This window comes from Oryctolagus cuniculus, chromosome 1 (assembly GCF_051225735.1).
Source record: "Oryctolagus cuniculus isolate XC-2025 breed Fujian yellow rabbit chromosome 1, ASM5122573v1, whole genome shotgun sequence".
In the NCBI taxonomy this organism is placed as follows: domain Eukaryota; kingdom Metazoa; phylum Chordata; class Mammalia; order Lagomorpha; family Leporidae; genus Oryctolagus; species Oryctolagus cuniculus.
Window position 1 is genome coordinate 231,799,873 of NC_142867.1, and position 21,415 is coordinate 231,821,287.

Genomic DNA, 21,415 nt, shown 5'->3' on the forward strand with positions numbered 1-21,415 from the left:
TTAGACCCTTCAGGGGGACGCAGGCCTATCCTGCGTTCCTTTGCCAACTCCGTTCAGCAGAAAGATCTAAGGTACCTGCCACGTGCCAAGCAGCGAGCGAGACGGAACCGGCCCTGCGCTCGGGCGGGTTCAACGCCAAGGTTCAGCAGTTTGCGTGCTGATAACCACGTGGGCCAAGACCCAGGAAGAGCTCTCTCTCCGCCTTAAACTGAAATGCTCCATTCCTGGACGGGTGTCAGGGAGGACCCAGTTGGGCAGTTTGCAAATCCTTTCTGGCCGTAGAACCTTTCGTCCGAACGCTCTTAGAGGAAGCGGGCCGTGGAGCAGCCACGGACAGCTCCTCGTTAGATCCTCCCGGCCATTTTACAGATGGGGACACTGAGGCCAGGAGAGGGCTCGGGAGGCGGGGGGACCCAACGGGCAGGAGCCTGGGGGTTGGGGCGGGGCCCTGGCTTGGCACCCGCGGCCGGTGCTGGCCTGTGACACTGCGCCCTTCTCCCGCTCCGGGCGTTCAGAACGGGGCTGTTTACCCCAGACATGGCCTTTGAGACCATTGTGAAAAAGCAGGTGAAGAAGACCCGAGAGCCGTGTCTCAAGTGTGTGGACATGGTTATCTCGGAGCTGACCAGCACCGTTAGACAGTGCACCAAGAAGGTAACTGGCGGCCTGGCCGGCGCCGCCTCTGCCTTGCCCGCGCTGCTGCCAGGCGCTCCTTCCCCAAGCCCGCCACGGCCTCGTGGGCAGCATGCACAGACCTCAGCGGGGCGGGGGGCAGGCCGCGCAGGCCAGGACGGGGCCCCTCCGCGGGGGGCGGGCCGAGTGCTCCTCCACCCGCTGGCCCCCGGCCCCGGGGACCAAGGGGCGGCTGAGAGCCCACCCGGAGCTCCTCCAGCTACGGGGGGATGGCATTTGGGGCACCCCGAGACCCCTCCCTGCCCTCCGAGGTGGGGTATCTTTGGGGGCTCCAGGGAGGGGTCTTCCGTGTAGGCACGGGAAGCAGAGGGCTTTTCTGGGTGCCGCTCTGGGCAGCCCGAGGGAAGCAGAGGGCCCAGGACTAGCAGGCACCCTGACTCCCCACTGCCTTCCCCCCTCCCACCCCACCCCTCCCTCAGGACCCTCCTCTTCCCTCCATCCACATCCGGCCGCCAGGAACAGAGCCCTGGCCCCATCTGCTGTGTCTTCTGAACCCCCCCAGTTTCACGCGAGGCGGGGTGGATGGCGCCCACTTCGCAGCAGGAAAACTGAGGCTCAGGTCAAGAGGCTCGGCCCAGGCCATGTGAGCTAGGAGGTGGCAGAGCTGTTTGTCCAAGCCAGGGCTTGGGACCCCAGGTCCGGTGCTCACCAAGTCACCCCCAGCCTCCCTCGCTCTCCCCACTGTTGCCCCGGCCCCTCTCTCACCACCTCTACTCTCTCTGTCTTTCCTCTTCTGTCTCTTTCCATCTGTTGGGGCTGAGTTCTCCCAGACCCCTTTGGAGGAGAGGCAAGGGACTCCTTTCCCCTGAGGAGAAAGCAAAGGGCAGGAGCAGAGCCGGGAGCCGCAGGGTGTAGGTCGGGCTGCTGTGCTGCCCATGGTCCATGTAGGTGGAGCCCCCTGGAGTTGTGCAGTGTGCACAACCTGGGCAGCTGGACGCAGTAACCCCGGTGGACGTAGGGAGTGGTGCTGGGCTTTGGAGTCAGGATGAAGCCAATGCAGGGGGCACTGGGAAACTAGAACAGGATGAGTGGGCGGGGGCCTGGCCTTGTCCGGGCTGGGTCAGCTCCTTGGGAGGGACCCCAAGCTGTGGGAGATGGCACTGGGAGAGAGCAGGCAGCTCGCTGTGGCTGAGAGTGGGCCAGCACCGGGGAGAGGGTCTGAACTCAGGGCCCAGTGGAGCCTCGGACCCCGGCCACAGCCACGGAGCCCTGGGGGGACCGGCAGCACCGGGGCGGGCGCGGCAGGGAGCGCCGGCCCACACTCACGTTGCCTTCTGTTCTCTCTCGTTTTCTGTGTCGGTGTCTCTCTCTCTTCCCCATGGCTGTGCCTTCTCCCCGGCCCTGCTTGGCTTTCACTCCCCTCCTCCACCCCCTCCCCTGCTGCTCCCCCTCTGCCCCGCCCCGCCTGGGTGCAGGACGGGCCTCTTCACGCCCGACCTCGCTTTTGAAGCCACAGTGAAAAAGCAGGTGCAGAAGCTCAAAGAGCCCAGTATCAAGTGTGTGGACATGGTAGTCAGTGAGCTCACGGCCACCATCAGGAAGTGTAGCGAGAAGGTAGGCCGGCCGCCGGGGGCCCTTCCTGGTGGCCGTGGCTGAGCGGACCTGGCCACCTCTCACTGCCCCCACGTGGACCCAGACCCCCTGCTGGCTGGAGGACTTTGCTGCCCCCAAAGCGTCCTCGGTGGCCCCTTTTTCATTCCTGACTGCGGCCACGGGGATGCTAAGGAGATGACAGCTGTGCCCGGAGCTCCTACTGTGTGCCAAGCACTCGCCCTGGCTCGCTGGCTTCTTCCTCATCAGGCCTAAGAAGTGGCTAGTGTCTGCCCATTTTACAGATGACAAAACTGAGTCCCGGGAGGGAAAAGCAGGGGCCTGCAGATTCAGGGAGGGCTCTGGGGTCAGGGCCCTCGAAGTCAGTTTGCCTGAGAGCACAGTGAAGTCCACGGGTGCAGCGGGGCAGCCACCTCTGAGCTGTCTGGGAGCTCTGGCTGCCTTTTTTCTGTTGGTCGCCTATGGAGGATTTTGAGCCAGGTCGTCTGCGGCAGTGCCTTCCAGTGGAGAGGGACTTGCTTGTGGGCGCTTTGCCAGAATCCCAATGCCCCCTCCCCAAGTGGATCAGAGTCCAGGAGAGCGCTCAGCCCACCGGCCCGGGTGGAGTCTCCGCAGGGCGGGGCGCTGTGCCCGTGCCGGTCAGCCTGGCGTCCCTGGGTACCGATGGACTCAGCTTGTCCGGCTGTCTTCTTTCCCTTGCGTCCACGAACAGTGCCACAGTGGCCTCCTCACAGGTGTTCCTGGAGCGTGCCTGAGCCTCTTCAGAGCCAGTTTCTAGATAGGGCGGGCCAGCTTCGGGCACTTCTGCAAGATTGCCCTCCGAACGCCGTCAGCAGCCTGTTGGCCCTCATCTCTTGCTCTGCGCTTTGGCTTGTTCGCACTCTTAGGCAATCACACCACGAATTTGTTCTCACCCTGCTTTTTTCTCCTAACGGTGCGTTGTGTAAGATGCCATTGCAGTCCAGGTGAGCACTGGTAGCTGCACGGGAGCCCGTAGAGCAGGTTCAGCGCGGTGTGCGTAGCCGTTTTCCTGTTGGTGAACGCTCGGTAGCTCCAGTTCTCCAGTTTAGCCCCGTGGCTGAGGTGCTGGTTAGGGTGCCCAAGCCCCTCCTAGGGCAGCCCTGGTGGCTTTGATTCCAGCTTTGGTTCCCAACTCCAGCTTCCTGTGACTGCAGATCCCGGGAGGCACAGCGATGGTCCAAGTAGTCGGGTCCCAGCCACCCATGTGGGAGCCCAGGAGGGCTGAGTTCCTGGCTCTTGGCTGGGGGCCGTGCTCAGCTCTGGCCCAGCCCTGGCTGCTGTAGGCGTTCAGAGATGGGAAATTTCTCTCTCTCTCTCTCTCCCTCTCGCCCTCTCCCTCTCTCCCTCTCCCTTTCTCCCTCTCCCTCTCTCCCTCTCCCTCTCTCCCTCTCCCTCTCTCCCTCTCTCCCTCTCTCCCTCTCTCCCTCTCCCTCTCTCCCTCTCTCCCCTTCTCCCTTTCTCCCTCTCTCCCTCTTCCTCTCTCCCTCTCTCCTTCTCTCCTCCCTCTCTCCCTCTCCCTCTCTCCCTCCCTCCCCCTCTCTCCCTCTCCCTCTCTCTCTCCCTCTCCCTCTTTCTCTCTCTCTGCCTGTCAAGTAAATTAAACATTTTTGAAGTCTGACAATATCTGTATAGATAGTGTTTTATTTTCTGTTCCTCGAGGGTTATTTCCCTAGGATACACTCCTAGAAGATTGGCTGCTAGATATAATCATCAAACAGCTGTGAGACACTTGGCGGAATTGCACCCTAAAGAGAACGCAGTCATTGCTGGGAATGCTAAAATTCTGGAGACCGCCCGATGTCCATCAGAGGGATCGGTCACCTGCAGAGCCTCGCACAGGCTTTGTGGGACCTTGACCGCTGCAAGGCCAGACGTGGCTGTAGTTAACACTCAGGACTCCCACAGTCTCCTGACAAAACCCAAGACGGCTTTCAGAAACAATGTGTTTGGGAAACATGATTTATATGACTGATAACATTCCAGAGTCATAGTCCCCAAATTGCTAACCATCATTTGGAAAGAGGGCAAAGAACAGAGGCACCTGTTCCCACCCCACTGCAGAAATCTGAGTCACGTGCAGATCTTTTCCGACAAGTCTGTGTGGTTTTTTGTGGGCAAATTGATCAACAAAAACTTTAAGGAGAGCTTTGGTTTAAAAGGAGGGAAATTGCACTTCTGTTTGATTTGTTTAGTGAACAGCGATTGTTTTTCTTTAAAAAAAATATTTATTTATTTGAAAGGCCGAGACAGAGAGAGATCTTCCATCTACTGGTTTACTCCCCAGGTGGCCCCAACAGCCAGGGTTGGACCAGGCCAAAAGCGGAGGCCAGAAACTCCGTCCGGGTCTCCCGCGGGGGTGGCAGGAGTCCAGCTGCTTGGGCCATCTTCTGTTGCCCGGGAGGGTTATTAGCAGGGAGCTGGCCCAGAAGCGGGGCAGCTGGGACTTGAACCAGCGCTCCGACATGGAACGTGGGCGTCCCAAGTCCCGCTGTGTCAAAGCGCCTGCCCATCTTTGTCTTTCGTACGGCAAAACGTGCCCGTCTTGCTCTTTCTTTCTCCGTCTCCAAGCTTCCTAGGCTCAGGAAGCCCCTCCTGCCAGAGGTCCGCCGCGTGTTCCACTCCGGTCGCTCCTGCCCGGCTGGGAGTGGGTGCTTGGCCTCTGTTTGTATCTGGAGTTCGGTGCCAGGCAGGAGGTGGCTGCTCAGTGCTCTCCTCACTCCTACGGGGGCGGCGCCATTACTAGCCCATTTGACGGATGGAGAAGCTGAGGCTCCGAGAGCGCGAGTCACTTTTCTAAGGAGACTCGGCAGGCAGGGGCTGACTTTGAACCCAGGGCCAGGTGGCTCCGGGGGCTGCATCCCCCAACCGCCACACCAGAGGGCTCCAGGCTGCCTGCCTCACTCGGCCATGGGCAGAGAGAGGAAAAGTTCCGTTTGGAAAACTGGGGGGGAAAAGAAAAACAAGTCTTGGAAATGCCGAGGGGCAGCCCGAGCGGAGAAGATGCTAAAGGGAGCAGAGTAGCCGAGGCGACGAGGCTGCCCTGTCTCGCGTGACGCATGGAAAACTTGAGAAGTGACAGCCAGGCGGTTAGCGGGCGCAGCCGGCGCGCTCTGGCCAATCGTGCTTCCCCAGCCCAGGCCAGCCCTGGGAAGGAGCACTTGGGACCACCCCAGAGGAAGCCTGGAGGTGCAGGCTCAGTGCCAAATCTGCCTGCCAGGGGTGGGGCGTCCTCCCCGGGGTCCACGTGGCCCCTCCAGCCGCTGGTCGCCGGCGGCCCCTCCCCCAGACCTCCTTCGCTGAGCCGCATCAGTCACACCCTTGGCGGGGCTTCTCTGGCACCTGCCTCTCCGGGGCTGGCGTCCGGGGCGCTGCTTTCTTCCTCCTGCTTCAGCCGCCTATCTGTCCTCTGGGCCGCCATCTTGCCCCCAGAATCACCACCCGCGATTCCAGTGCACCGACCCCTGGCTGTCTTCACACCCTGGAGGTCCCCCTGGGGGCCTGTCCCAGGCACTGGAAGAGGGAGCAGGAGCCCTCCTAGCTTTGTCTGTACCCCACACGCCACCGCCACCCACGGGGAGGGCGTTCAGGAGCGTGAGGACCGCTCTCCCCGGCAAGGGGGGCAAACACACCATTCTCATTCATCCCCATTCCCCCCAACACATACCACCCCTGCCCCTGCTGCTGGGGAGGGAGGTGGGAGGGGGAGACCCCTAACCCGGCTCTTGAGTGATCAGGGCAGCCTGGCGGGAGGAGGTGGCCTAGAGTGAACCACTCTGGGCTTTGTCCAGAGCCCGGCTGACCGCGGGCAGCGTTCACGGCTGGAGGAGGATGGACTTGGGCCAACTTTCCCCTCCAGTTTCAGGAACAGGAGTTGGGGGGAGGGCAGTGGAGACTGCTGAGCTCCTACCCAGAGGGGATCGGGTAGGGATATTGTGGAGGTGGGGGCATGCCAAGGGAGGCAGAGCTGGCTGGGGTCTACGGAGAGGGCCGAGGGCCGGGCCAGCCAGGCCCCGCGGGGTACTGCTCATGCTGCTGCACCCCACCTCCGCATGCCCTGCCCCTCGCATGCCTGCGCCCGTGGTTCCCGCATGGCCTTTGCTGTGACCGCTGCCCCCCCCCCCCGCAACCCCACCTCCTGGCTCTGACAAAGAGCATCTACTCACCCAGGAGGCCGCCTGGCACCTCGGGCCCCGCCCCACCCCGATTCCTCCTGGGCAGGAATTGGGAGGCTGTTCCCCGCCTTGCCCCCCATCGGGCTGTCCCCTCGAAGCCTCAGGAGGCAAAGAGTGGCAGTGACAGCCCAGGAAGTTAGCTTTCACCCAAAAGCCTCCATTTATCAGGCCAGTTCCGAGAGGGCTGTGGCCAAGAGGCAGACCAGGCCGGTTCCCATGGAACTGCCCTGGACTTGTCCAGGGAGCTGGACAGGGCCTTGGACTCCATTTGGAACCTGTGCCTGGGGGAAAGAGGCAGCCACTGCTCTGTGCCTTCAGCTTCCTGGGACTCCAGGCCCCCTCCCTGTGCTGTGGGCATTCTGTGTGCGCCTCCCACCCCTCGCCCTGCAGCCCTGGCCTTGGGTGGGGTGGGTGCCCCCTGCCCCTGCCCCCCGTGTACGCGGCTCTCTCCCCTCCCGCCGCCCCCAGCTCCAGCAGTACCCGCGGCTGCGGGAGGAGATGGAGCGCATCGTGACCACCCACATCCGGGAGCGCGAGGGGCGCACTAAGGAGCAGGTGAGGCCCAGTCCCCTCCCCCTCCCCCACTCCTGCCCCCCCAGTCTCTTCCCACCCTGTTGGTCTCCCCCATCTCTTTGCTTTCTCTCTCCTCCCTCCCTCCCTCCCTCCCTTCGCAGAGTTACAAAGAGAGATAGAGACAGAGAGCAAGGTCTTCCACCTGCTGGTTCACTCCCCAAATGGCCGCAACGGCCAGAGCTGGGCCAATCCGAAGCCAGGAGCCAGGAGCTTCTTCCAGGTCTCCCTCGCGGGCCCAAGCACTTGAGCCATCTTCTGCTTTCCAGGGAGCTGGATCGAAAGTGGAGCAGCTGGGACAGGAACCAGGAATGCCGGATGCTGTGGGCTGAGGCTTAGCTGACTACACCACAGTGCCGGCCCAGCTCCTCCATCTCAGTCTCTGTCTCCCTTCTCAGACTGACTCCTTGCTTTCTCTCTCTCTCTCAGATTTATTTATTGGGATCAGTGCTGTGGCGTAGTGGGTAAAGCCATCACCTGCAGTGCCAGCATCCCATATGGGCACTGGTTCGAGTCCCGGCTGCCCCACTTTCAATCCAGCTCTCTGCTGTGGCCTGGGGAAGCAGTGGAAGATGGCCCAAACCCTTGGGCCCCTGCACCCACATGGGAGACCTGGAAGAAGCTCCTGGCTCCTGGTTTCGGATCAGCCCAACTCTGGCTGTTGAGGCCATCTGAGGAATGAAGCAGCAGATGGAAGACCTCTCTCTCTCTGCCTCTGTCTCTCTGTAACTCTCTGCCTTTTTTTTTTTTTTTTTTTTGACAGGCAGAGTGGACAGTGAGAGAGACAGAGAGAAACGTCTTCCTTTGCCGTTGGTTCACCCTCCAATGGCCACCGCGGCCGGTGCGCTGCGGCCGGCGCACCGTGCTGATCCAATGGCAGGAGCCGGGTACTTATCCTGGTCTCCCATGGGGTACAGGGCCCAAGCACTTGGGCCATCCTCCACTGCACTCCCGGGCCACAGCAGAGAGCTGGCCTGGAAGAGGGGCAACCGGGACTAGAACCCGGTGTGCCAGTGCCGCAAGGCGGAGGATTAGCCTAGTGAGCCGCGGCGCCAGCCTCTGCCTTTTTTTTTTTTTTTTAAAGACATATCTTTTTAAAAAGATTTATTTATTTGAAAGGCAGAGTTACAAAGAGAGAGAGAGGAGAGAGAGCTCCATTTCCATCTGCTATTTACTTCCCAAATGGCCACAACAGCCAGGGCTGGGCCAGGCTGAAGCCAGGATCCCAAAATTCCACTTGGGTCTCCCGCATGGGTGGGAGGGCCCCAAGCCTCTGGGCCATGCTCAGCTGCTTTCCCAGGTGCATTAGCAGGGAGCTGGATTGGAATCGAAGCAGCCGGGACTTGAACTGGTGCCCATACGGGATGTCCATGTTGCAGCCCTGGCCTTAACCGGCTGTGCTACAACAGCGGCCCCATCTCTTTTTTATGGTGGTAGATACCAAAACACAGCGTGGCAGTGTAGCCATTGGAGGGGTCCATCCGGCCACCATCACCTCCATCTGCCCACAGAACTCCCCGTAAACTGCGTCCCCACGCTCCCCTTCCCGGCCCCTGCCTCCGCGTCAGACTCGGGGTTTTTCCTGCTAGTGGAGCCCTGCAGCCTTTGCCTTTCGTGTGTGGTTGAGTTTCGCTCGCATAGCGTCTTCAAGCTTCAGCCGTGTGTCCAGAGTCCCCGTCTGTCTTCCTGCCTGGGTACTGTTCCGCTCCGTGTGCACCTGGTCTTGTTTCTCCCTGGCACTCCTGCCTGGGTGATGTTTCTCGTCGTCTGCTCCCTGTCTTCACCTGGCTTCCTCAGCTGCCGGCAGTCTGTGCTTCTGGGTCTCTCTCTCTCTCTCTCTCTCTCTCTCTCTTTCTCTCCGGGTCTACCATTTCTCAGAGCCCCCTTTCACACCACGTGGCCATCCCTCCCTTTATGTCATTATTCACCAAATATTCAGCCCATCTAGCAGTCACCGAATGCTGCCTGTGGCCTGGGGGGAGCAGAGACGGGCAGGCTCCATGATCATGACCTGCCGAAGCTCACCTGCTGGTCCACTTTCCCCTCCATCCGTCCCCCATCTCAGCCAGCTTGGCGGGGGCACAGGTGTGCCTGCATCCCATACCCAAGTGCTGGTTCAGTCCCTGCTACTCCCCGTCCACCCTAACGCACCTGGGAGGCAGCAGACAATGGCCCAAGTGTGTGGGTCCCTTCCTCCCACGCGGGAGACCTGCGTGGCATTCCAGGCTCCTGGCTTTGGTCTGGCCCAGCCCTGGCTGTTGTGAGCATTTGGGGAGTGAAGTAGAAGATGGAAGATCTCTGTCTGTCTGTCTCTTCCTCTTTATGTCATGCCACCTTCCAAAAATTTAAATATTTTTCTACACTCCCACCTCCGGCTCACCCTTCCCAGCCCTCTCCTCACCATTCCTTCTCCACCATGGAACTGGCTCCGTGTGCGCACATTTCTGTTTTTTTTTTTTTTTTAATTATTCATTTCTTTGAGAGGTAGAGTTACAAACAGAGAGAGGGAGAGACATAGAGAGGTCTTCCGTCCGCTGTTTCACTCCCCAGATGGCCACAATGGCCGGAGCTGGACCGATCCAAAGCCAGGAGCCTCTTCCGGGTCTCTTGCTCGGGTGCAGGGTCCCAAGCACTTGGGCCATCTTCTACTGCTTTCCCAGGCCATAGCAGAGAGCTGGGTGGGAAGAGGCAGCCAAGACATGAACCAGCACCCATCTGGGATGCCGGTGCTGCAGGCACAGGCTTAGCCCACTGTGCCACAGCGCCGGCTCCTTGATCTCGTCTTAATTTCAAAAATGATACATGTGGCCGGCTCCATGGCTCACTCGGCTAATCCTCCGCCTGCGGCACTGGCACCCTGGGTTCTAGTCCCGGTCGGGGCACCGGATTCTGTCCCGGTTGCCCCTCTTCCAGTCCAGCTCTCTGCTATGGCCCGGGAAGGCAGTGGAGGATGGCCCAAGTGCTTGGGCCCTGCACCCGCATGGGAGACCAGGAGGAAGCACCTAGCTCCTGGCTTTGGATCGGTGCAGTGCGCCAGTCATAGTGACCATTTGGGGGATGAACCAATGGAAAAAGGAAGACCTTCGTCTCTGTCTCTCTCTCTCTCACTGTCTAACTCTGCCTGTCAAAAAAAAAAAAAAAAAAAAAAAAAAGATACATGCTAAGTAAAGCGTGCAGACAGTACAGAGGTGATTAAGGCACAAGTAAGGCCAGTGCTGCGGCTCAGTAGGCTAATCCTCTGCCTTGCGGCGCCAGCACACCGGGTTCTAGTCCCGGTTGGGGCGCCGGATTCTGTCCCGGTTGCCCCTCTTCCAGGCCAGCTCTCTGCTGTGGCCAGGGAGTGCAGTGGAGGATGGCCCAAGTGCTTGGGCCCTGCACCCCATGGGAGACCAGGAGAAGCACCTGGCTCCTGCCTTCGGATCAGCGTGGTGCGCCGGCCGCAGCGTGCTGGCCGTGGCGGCCATTGGAGGGTGAACCAACGGCAAAGGAAGACCTTTCTCTCTGTCTCTCTCTCTCACCGTCCACTCTTCCTGTAAAAAAAAAAAAAAAAAAAAAGGACACAAGTAAGTGTCCCACACCCCGGTTCCTCCCACAACGTCACACACACACTCGCGATTCCATCTTTGTCTTCTGCAGCCACCATCCTGCCGTGCCCTCCCCTTTTTCTCGAAAGACCGGGGTAGGTGCTGACAGCTGCGGAGCATCTGCTGTGTCCGGCGCGTGAGCTGCCTCAGCTCCCTGGGCTTTCAGCAGCCCTGCCAGGGAGAAGTGTTTCATTTCTGGAACTGGAGGCTCAGGGAGGGCGGACCCCGGCTCACAGGAAGCAGCCAGCTCGGAGCCGGCGGTCGGCATCCGGAGTCACGGGCGGCATGACTCATGAATCCCCACTTCATAATTTGCAAGGAGCGGAGGGCTCGTCCCCGCCAGACCTGGGCAGGGTCCTGGGTGTTTGCAACAGCCGTGCAGGGCTTACTGCCCCTACCTTGTGGTGGCCACGGGCTTGTCCCCAGCCTTTGCTGATTACAAACTGGACTCCACTGAACGCCCTGGTGCGCGCCTCTTTGCGCACCTGATGAGTTTTATCGATGCTGCATAATTCTAGAAGTGAATACGTGCCTCTGACTGATCTGCCTTTGGAAGGCAGAGGCAGAGGCAGGCGAAAGGAGAGGTCTTCCAGGTGCTGGTTCACCCCCCAAATGCCAGGCCAAGTCGAAGCCAAGCACCAGGAAGTGACGCCAGGTCCCCCACGTAAGTGGCAGAGACGCGACTGCTTGAGCCATCACTGCTGCCTCCCAGTGAAAATGTGGGCATTTTAGGGTTAAATATCGCGTTGGGCAGGAAGGTGATTATCTTACATTATTATATTACTGGTAATTATCTTATATTACTAGTTCCATAGGTTATAAAAGCGTCTGGGGTGTCTATCTGCCATAGTGGTTAAGACACGCCCACATCCCCCATGGAGTGCTTGGATTTGAGACCCAGCCCCACCCACTCCAGCCTCCTGCCCGTCCTGCCCGTGTGCACCTTGGGAGGCAGCAGGTGTTGGTTCACGGGGTTGGGTCCCTGCCCCTCTGGGACTTCCCAGCTCCCAGCTGTGGCTGAGCCAGCCCTGGCCATTGCAGCCATCTGAGCAGAAGGGGGCTTGTTCTTTGTCTGTCTGTCTCTCTGCCTCTCAAATTGAAAAGACGTTTAAAGCCGGCGCCGCGGCTCACTAGGCTAATCCTCTGCCTTGCGGCGCCGGCACCCCGGGTTCTAGTCCCGGTCGGGGCGCCGGATTCTGTCCTGGTTGCCCCTCTTCCAGGCCAGCTCTCTGCTGTGGCCAGGGAGTGCAGTGGAGGATGGCCCAAGTGCTTGGGCCCTGCACCCCATGGGAGACCAGGAGAAGCACCTGGCTCCTGCCTTCGGATCAGCGCGGTGCGCCGGCCGCAGCGCGCCGGCCGCGGCGGCCATTGGAGGGTGAACCAACGGCAAAGGAAGACCTTTCTCTCTGTCTCTCTCTCTCACTGTCCACTCTGCCTGTCAAAAAAAAAAAAAAAAAAAAAAAAAAAAGACATTTAGGGGATCTCATTGTTTTGACTTACGCCATCAGTGAGCGTGAGCGCTGTGTACATATCCTTCCTGGCTGTATGGATGTCTTCCTTGGATTACCCCTTCTTGTCCTTGGGCTATGTTGCTTCCTGTTGGTCTTGTCTTTGGTGTCTATGTTTTGGATTCGAACCTTCTGTACATAGGACGAGTGCTTTTCTCCAGCGTGTCCACCGTTTTTAAACCGTGTGCTTTCTTTCCCGCCTGCCCGTGACCTGGGCATCCTTGAAGGTCATGCTCCTCATCGATATCGAGCTGGCTTACATGAACACCAACCACGAGGACTTCATAGGCTTTGCCAAGTGAGTGCTGCCGGGCAGAGAGGGTGGCACCTCCTGGGTGGGCGCTGGAGCCCAGGCCTGCCGGCTTAGCCCTGCGGTGGGCGTTGGATCTGGGCCTTTGAGGAGGGTCCTGAGACTCCCCCCCCGTTTCCCGTTAGTGCTCAGCAGAGGAGCAACCAGATGAACAAGAAGAAGGCTTCAGGGAACCAGGTGAGTGGCCCTCAGTGCCCCGGCCCGAGGGATGGAGGGTGCCGCACGGACACCAGGCTCTGAGAGCCCCCTCCCCCAAGGGGAAGGGTCCCACCGGGGCCAGGGAGCCCGTCAGCTGCCAGCCGCAAGCTTCCCACTGTGCCTCAGTAACCCTCTCTCCTCTCTCCCCGATGCTTCTCGTGGTTGCTATGGTTACCTCTTTGCAGGATGAGATTCTGGTGAGTACCAGGACTGGGGCTTTTGGCTTGTGTAGCAAGGGGGAGGAGGGGGCCATCGGCAATGGGAACCTGCAGGGGGCAAGAGGGCACCCTTTGGCCGCTTGTACACACTAGCACGTGGGTGTTGCACACTTGCTGTCAGGCCAGAGCAAGGCCTAGCTACATGCGCCGTGCCATGAACCTGTCAGTGTGCGTGAGCCAAGCACCACTTCCGGCTAGACCGTGTGGGGGTGGGAGGCTGAAAAGGCCTGGGACAGAGGAAGTGCTCTCTAAACGTCTGTCGGATGAACCTGTTGAGTGAATGGAGTGGTGAATGGATAGATGGGTGGATGGGTGGGTGGATGGATGAGTGGATGGGTGGATAGATGGATGGGTGGGTGGATGGATGGATGGGTGGATGGATGGGTGGGTGGATGGATGGATGGGTGGGTGGGTGGATGAGTGGATGGGTGGGTGGGTGGATGAGTGGATGGGTGGATGGGTGGATGGATGGATGAGTGGATGGGTGGATGGATGGGTGGGTGGATGGATGGGTGGATGGATGGATGAGTGGATGGATGGATGGGTGGATGGATGGGTGGGTGGATGGGTGGATGGATGGATGGGTGGATGGATGATTGGGTGGATGCGTGGATGGATGGGTGGGTGGATGGGTGGGTGGATGGGTGGATGAGTGGATGGATGGATGGGTGGATGGATGGATAGATGGATGGATGGATGGATGGATGGGTGGGTGGATGGATGGGTGGATGGATGGATGGGTGGATGGGTGGATGGGTGGATGGATGAGTGGATGGGTGGATGGATGGATAGATGGATGGGTGGATGGATGAGTGGATGGGTGGATAGATGGATGGGTGGATGGGTAGATGAGTGGATGGATGGATGGGTGGGTGGATGGATGGGTGGATGGATGGATGGGTGGGTGGATGGATGGATGGGTGGATGGATGGATGGGTGGATGGATGGATGGATGGGTGGATGGATGGGTGGGTGGATGGGTGGGTGGGTGGATGGGTGGGTGGATGGGTGGATGGATGGGTGGATGGATGAGTGGATGAGTGGATGGGTGGATGGGTGGGTGGATGGATGGATGGGTGGATGGATGGGTGGGTGGATGGATGGATGGGTGGGTGGATGGATGAGTGGATGGGTGGGTGGATGGATGAGTGGATGGATGGATGGGTGGATGGATGGATGGGTGGGTGGATGGATGAGTGGATGGGTGGGTGGATGGATGAGTGGATGGATGGATGAGTGGATGGGTGGATGGATGGATGGATGGATGGATGGGTGGATGGATGAGTGGATGAGTGGATGGGTGGATAGATGGATGGGTGGGTGGGTGGATGGGTGGATGGATGAGTGGATGCGTGGATGGATGGGTGGGTGGATGGGTGGATGGATGAGTGGATGGGTGGATAGATGGATGGGTGGGTGGATGGATGGATGGGTGGATGGATGGGTGGGTGGATGGATGGATGGGTGGGTGGATGGATGAGTGGATGGGTGGGTGGATGAGTGGATGAGTGGATGGGTGGATGGGTGGATGGATGGATGAGTGGATGGGTGGATGGATGGGTGGGTGGATGGATGGGTGGATGGATGGATGAGTGGATGGATGGATGGGTGGATGGATGGGTGGATGGATGGGTGGGTGGATGGGTGGATGGATGGATGGGTGGATGGATGGATGGGTGGATGCGTGGATGGATGGGTGGGTGGATGGGTGGGTGGATGGGTGGATGAGTGGATGGATGGATGGGTGGATGGATGGATAGATGGATGGATGGATGGGTGGGTGGATGGATGGGTGGATGGATGGATGGGTGGATGGGTGGATGGATGAGTGGATGGGTGGATGGATGGATAGATGGATGGGTGGATGGGTGAGTGGATGGGTGGATAGATGGATGGGTGGATGGGTAGATGAGTGGATGGATGGATGGGTGGGTGGATGGATGGGTGGATGGATGGATGGGTGGGTGGATGGATGGATGGGTGGGTGGATGGATGGGTGGATGGATGGATGGGTGGGTGGATGGATGGATGGGTGGATGGGTGGATGGATGGATGGGTGGATGGATGGGTGGATGGATGGATGGATGGATGAGTGGATGGGTGGATGGATGGATGGATGGATGGGTGGATGGATGAGTGGATGAGTGGATGGGTGGATGGGTGGGTGGATGGATGAGTGGATGAGTGGATGGGTGGATGGGTGGGTGGATGGATGAGTGGATGAGTGGATGGGTGGATGGGTGGATGGATGGATGGGTGGATGGATGGGTGGATGGATGGGTGGGTGGATGGATGGATGGGTGGGTGGATGGATGAGTGGATGGGTGGGTGGATGGATGAGTGGATGGATGGATGAGTGAATGGGTGGATGGATGGATGGATGGATGGGTGGATGGATGAGTGGATGAGTGGATGGGTGGATAGATGGATGGGTGGGTGGGTGGATGGGTGGATGGATGAGTGGATGCGTGGATGGATGGGTGGGTGGATGGGTGGATGGATGAGTGGATGGGTGGATAGATGGATGGGTGGGTGGATGGGTGGGTGGATGGATGGATGGGTGGGTGGATGGATGGATGGGTGGGTGGATGAGTGGATGGGTGGGTGGGTGGATGAGTGGATGGGTGGATGGGTGGATGGATGGATGAGTGGATGGGTGGATGGATGGGTGGGTGGATGGATGGGTGGATGGATGGATGAGTGGATGGATGGATGGGTGGATGGATGGGTGGATGGATGGATGAGTGGATGGGTGGATGGATGGATGGGTGGATGGGTGGATGGATGGGTGGATGGATGGGTGGGTGGATGGGTGGATGGATGGATGGGTGGGTGGATGGATGAGTGGATGGGTGGGTGGGTGGATGAGTGGATGGGTGGATGGATGGATGGGTGGATGCGTGGATGGATGGGTGGGTGGATGGGTGGATGAGTGGATGGATGGATGGGTGGATGGATGGATGGATAGATGGATGGATGGGTGGATGGGTGGGTGGATGGATGGGTGGATGGATGGATGGGTGGATGGGTGGATGGATGGATGGGTGGATGGATGAGTGGATGGGTGGATGGATGGATAGATGGATGGGTGGATGGATGAGTGGATGGGTGGATAGATGGATGGGTGGATGGGTAGATGAGTGGATGGATGGATGGATGGGTGGATGGATGGGTGGATGGATGGATGGGTGGGTGGATGGATGGATGGGTGGAAGGATGGATGGGTGGATGGATGGATGGATGGGTGGATGGATGGGTGGGTGGATGGGTGGATGGGTGGATGGATGGATGGATGGGTGGATGGATGGATGGGTGGATGGATGGATGGGTGGGTGGATGGATGGATGGGTGGATGGATGGATGAGTGGATGGGTGGATGGGTGGATGGATGGATGGGTGGATGGATGGATGGGTGGATGGATGGATGGGTGGGTGGATGGATGGATGGGTGGGTGGATGGATGAGTGGATGGGTGGATGGGTGGATGGATGGATGGATGAGTGGATGGGTGGATGGATGGGTGGGTGGATGGATGAGTGGATGAGTGGATGGGTGGATGGGTGGATGGATGGATGGGTGGATGGATGGGTGGATGGATTGGTGGGTGGATGGATGGATGAGTGGATGAGTGGATGGGTGGATGGATGGGTGGATGGATGGATGGGTGGATGGGTGGATGGGTGGATGGATGGATGGATGGGTGGATAGATGGGTAGGCATGAGAGAGACATGTTTTTAGGGAGCGGACAGCCTGCTGCACCTCCAGGTGTGTGAGGAGATGAGTGGAGAGAAACACCCTCCTCACCTGGCCTGCTGCTCTCCTCCAGTTGTCTGCAGTGCCGCTGGTCGTCGCGAGCCCTGCTCCGCCCCTGTTGTACACTTGACCCTTAGGGCCTCAGCTCTTCTCTCCTTAGGTTCCAGAGGCCCTAGCGGCTTTGTAAGAACCTAGGTGTTTGTGGGATCATTGGCTTAATGTCTGTTTCCCTCTCAGACCCCACAGGGGAGAGCTGAGTCTATCAGCCCCAAGCCCAGTGCCTGGCACACACAGTCGGGCTCAAGAGAGTGACAGGTTGAATAGGTGTTGTGTGTCAGTTGGGCCAAAGTCCCTGGTGCCTACACTGTGCCCCCAGGCAGAGGGCAGACCCTGCCCCATGGGGTCCTGTGTTTGTAGGCAGAGCACAGCTAAGACCCCTGGGAGCCCCAGACAAGGTGGGGGCTGGGAACAGCTGTAAGTCAGGGCACGGAGCAGGGTGGTGAGATTTGTCAACTGCAAAGACAGCCAGGGGACCTTGGCCTGCCCAGGACAGGTTAGGGGAGACATGTGGGACCAGGCTCTGTGTCTCTGGTCACCGGCACAGGCAGCTGTGGTCTGTGCGCGACTCAGCGGCTGATGGGCTGTGTGGCGTGGGTTCTCTGTGAGGCTGTCAGGGAGCCCTGAGGAGGGTAAGGAGAACTCCAGGGTGGCTCCAAAGCCCCCCCCCCCCCAAGCAAGCCTAGCCCCACAGCACCCTGGCCTTTGCTCAGAGAGAAGCCACAGTCAGTGCTAGGAAGAGCGGAGACAGCTGCGTCTCCATGCAATCCGCGGCCACGGCCTGGGCTAGCACCTGCCCTGGAGTAGAAGCCCCAGGCCCTGGTCAGTGATGGCTCAGGACCACCCTGGGCGCTGCTGTTTCTGCTGTCACTCTGAGCTTTCCTGGGAAGAAGGGGCCTGGAGTGTTCCTGCTGCTTCTCCCGGCCTCTGGGGGTCTGAGGCCAGACGTTCTCAGATCCGTGCTAGCATAACATTCGTTTATTCATGCCACAAAGAGGTAGTGATCCCTCGGTGCCTGCCGGGCCCTGTGCGAGGTTCTGGGCTGCACCGGTGGGCGGGGGAGTTCAAGTTCAGCAGAGGAGCTGCAGCAAGAAGGCAACCAGAAGCATAGACATGGCTGGCCAAGACTTCAGGGGGCTATCAAAGACGATTTCGGGCATCCTGATTCATGTCTCGCGGGGGCCCGGCAGGGCTGCATGGGAATGCGAATCAGAGCCGACCCTTGAAGGGCGAGTAGGCGTTTGCCAGGCAAGAAGGGACGAGAAGCGCTTTCTAGGCAGAGACAACAGAGCCCGTGCGAAGTCCCTGAGGTCAGAAGCAAGTCTCAGAACAGATCGGGCGTTGACCTTAAAAAGCCCCTTGGAGTTGGCTTGCCGGGTCAGCCACGCGAACTCTGCTTGCACGCTTTCAGCCACGGGGAGCTCATCCCTCACTCAGACAGCTGTGGCTGCGTCTTCCTCTGTCTTCCACCCTGTTCACTTGTGATTCAGACCAGGGCAGGTCTGGCCCCCGCCCTCCCTCTGAGAGTTGGGGGAGGGGTGGGCTGGTGCATGCCTCTCTTGGCCCACCCCCTCCTCCGTGGGGAAGCCTGCCCGTCACCTGCTGACCTCGCACCCCCTCACCCTACAGGTCATCCGCAAGGGTTGGCTGACCATCAACAATATCGGCATCATGAAGGGAGGCTCCAAGGAGTACTGGTTTGTGCTGACCGCCGAGAATCTGTCCTGGTACAAGGATGACGAGGTGAGCACCGAGCCGCTGGCCGGCAGGGGGCTGGCCAGGGGCAGCGTCAGGCTCAGACTCTGCCGTGGCCTTGGAGTGAACTGGACAAGGCTTTAAAAAAAAGTCCCAGCAGGGACCCATGAGCGGAAGTGAGAAGCCGGGATCGGGAGCAGGCGAGCCCAGGGGCTGGGGGCTGAGTGCCATGGGGAGGGTGGGCAGGGGCGCTGGGCCCCCCTCCCCGAGGCCGCCAGCCCGGCGGCCTTCCTGTTTTCCCCATTCAGGGCGTGCCGCCTCCTCCGTGGCCCCCACAGGCTCATGACACACAAGAGTCCAGTTGCCAGACACCCAGTTAACCCCTGCACCCCAGGCCCCTGGACCCCCCACAGTCCCAGGAAGTGCCCTGGGTGTCTCCAAGCCGAGGGCCCCGAGTGCTGGTGCTCCTGGGGCTGCCACACGAGACCCCCTTCGCCCACTGCGGCACACAGAAGCCCCCGCACTGCCCTCCCCCACTGCTGGTCTCCTTTAAGAATGAGTCTATTTGGCTTCCACATCTGGATTCCAGAGGTGACCAGAGAGGGGGGGCGGGGGGCTCGTGGTAATGAACTCCAGCTGGCCAGGGAGTGGGGGAGGGGACTAGTGGAGGCATTCTCCATAGGGGAGTGAGACCGGGGGCGGGGGGGCTGTGATTTTGGTCCCCGTGCCCCCTCCCTGGTCCCCGTCTGCTCCGTGTCTGCCCCCGGGAAGGGGCCCCACCTCCCCACCCTGGGCGGGCCCCTCTGTCGTCACTGGTGGGGGCGCCAAGCCATCTGGACCTCATTACCCCAACGCTGGCCTCTCCTCGGGTCCGGGGGCCCCTGGAGGGGACAGGAGTGCAAGGTGGGGGGGGTGCTTCCTGCACTGTCACCCCAGAAATCTCCCTGATGTCCCCGCCCGGGCTGGGGTCAGTGAGCTGAGCCTGCGTTTGGCGGGCTCCCCTGTTTTTGTGCCTGCGTGTGAGGGTCTTTTGTGAGCTTTGTGTGCGTGTCTGAGCTTCAGTGGCTGTGAACGCAGGTCTCCGAGTGCTGGGTGTGAGCGCGGGGTGGCCTGTGGCTTGTGGGTGCCGCGCGCGTGTTTTATGGGGGAGTGTGTTTGGGGTGCAAGCATCTAGATGCGTCTGGGGGCAGAGCGTGTGTGCCTGCGCTTGGGGTACAGCGTGGGTTGTGCTGGCGTGTGTCTGGTAGGGATGTGTGGGTGGGGGAGGGGAGGATTCCGCTGAGGGCTTGTGTGTGTCCGGGTAATGTGTGCGTGCACTTGGGGTGTGCGCGTGTGTCTGGGGTATGGGTGTGTGGATGGATGTGAGGTGGGAAGCTGTGAGTGTCGCGGCGCGGGCATGCTGGGAGCGAGTGGGTTTTTGCATTAGGATCTGTGGTCTGGACTGGGGGAGCCTGTCTCCTTCCCCCACCAGTCACCAGCCATCTGGTCTCTGGGGTGAGCGAGGCCCCTCTGGGCAGACAGGCGGCCGCCCACATCCCCAACCCCACTGACCCCCCAACTCCTCGGTCTTCCTCTGCTGCCCCCTCCCCTCCCCACTCTCCCACGACCATGCTGCGCCTCCTCCCAGCCCACCCAGTGCCCCCCAAGCCCCCTGCCCCGGCTCCCGGCTCCGGTTCTGGGACGGCGGGCAGGGGTCGGTCCAGCTGTCCAGCGGCGGCGCCGAGGGTCTAGCCCAGCCCAGCCTAACCAATGTGCAGACTACTGTACAATTTGGGAGTCCTGAACAGATAGTCTAAACACTGGGTAGACGGAGTGGAGGTATCCTCTGGTCCATCCCGGCGGCAGTGTCTGTCCGTCCAGACGGAGCTTCGGCCCCATCCCCTGGAGATCTGAGGTCCCCCAGCCCCAGCCTCAGCCCCAGCCCAGCCAGCCCGTGGTCCCCTCTCTGCTCCCGACTCCCCTTCTGCCTCCTTTGACGTGGCAGGGTGAGCGGGAGCTGGGGCCGGAGGGAGGGGCCTGGGGAGGGGGCCGGCGGCAGGAAGGGAGGGCTTGGGGGGAGGAGGCCGCTCCTACCTAGTGTCCAACCCCGAGCACGGGGCGGGCGACGGCGGGGCCTCCCTCGAACGGTTCCAGATGTTCCTGGTAACTCCCTCCTCTCCTCCCCCAGCCGCCTCTGGGGCTCCCGGCCACCCGCCTGGCATAAAGAGCGCTTTATGTGGCTGCATGGGCCAGGCGGGTTCGGGGTGGGGAGCAGAAGGGGTGGGCAGGAGGGGAGCAAGGTCCCCTAAACACAGCCCCCACCTGAGACCCTAGGCGAGGCTTAGTCCCTGACACCCGCACAGACCCCCTACTCCTATGGTGGTGGGCGGACAAGTGGGGCACAGGCAGTGGAAACCCCCTTCCTCCTCCAAGACCCACATCCTGGGGGACCTCCTCCTCAAATCCCTGAGCCCCTCCCCTGGGACACAGCAGCCTACACATACACACACATCAGCCTGGGAGCCTGGCACCCCCACACCTGTCCACAGACACACCCAGCTCCTGCCAGACGACCCATGGATGAAGCAGACATAGGCAGCCCCTTGCGCACACTGTATACAGGTGTGTGCGTGTCCCCATGTGCAAATCCCATGGGCATGCTCATGCAAACACGCCAGCATTCACAGTTGCCACGTGCATTGCCAAACGCGCATACATCCCCACGGTCATGTCAGCCACGTCCCAGGCACACGTGTGCCCTGCACAGACACGTGAGCACACACACAGTGGGGGCGGGATATGTACTCAGGACTGCCTCACACACATACACACTCACACCCAGCTCCAGGGCCACATTTCTAACACATGGGCGCCGGGGGCAGTGGGCTGAGCCAGCCCTTTCAAGCCGCCGCGGCTGGTGGCTCCCCTTCCCAGTCTCTGCAGCCAGGAAGTGAAGTCAGAGGTGGCCAGGCCGGGGGGTGGGTGGGGGCTGCTGTGCTGTCCCTGCCTGGGGCCGGCCTGGCTGGTGTCCAGCACTGGGGGTGGGATGTGGGAGCCACGCTTGGCCTCGGCAGCCCTTGCCAGCCCCTCGTGGGTACTGGCGTG

At 60.4% G+C, this 21,415-nt stretch overlaps 1 protein-coding gene across 10 annotated transcripts in view; it reads left to right on the top strand.

The window, feature by feature from the left end:
• Positions 1 to 21,415, top strand: part of DNM1 (dynamin 1) — a 46,159-nt gene that overhangs the window by 15,952 nt on the left and 8,792 nt on the right. For 4 of the 10 annotated variants that reach the window (XM_070057486.2, XM_070057460.2, XM_070057483.2 and 1 more), the window contains exons 10-15: positions 2,109 to 2,247; positions 6,906 to 6,992; positions 12,327 to 12,397; positions 12,535 to 12,586; positions 12,793 to 12,804; positions 18,266 to 18,379. In XM_070057486.2, coding sequence (XP_069913587.1) covers positions 2,109 to 2,247; positions 6,906 to 6,992; positions 12,327 to 12,397; positions 12,535 to 12,586; positions 12,793 to 12,804; positions 18,266 to 18,379 — 475 coding nt within the window. Of the gene's footprint in view, positions 1 to 515; positions 655 to 2,108; positions 2,248 to 6,905; positions 6,993 to 12,326; positions 12,398 to 12,534; positions 12,587 to 12,792; positions 12,805 to 18,265; positions 18,380 to 21,415 lie in introns of all 10 variants that reach the window. The other 6 variants (XM_070057470.2, XM_070057478.2, XM_089320616.1 and 3 more) reach the window with 3 other exon arrangements.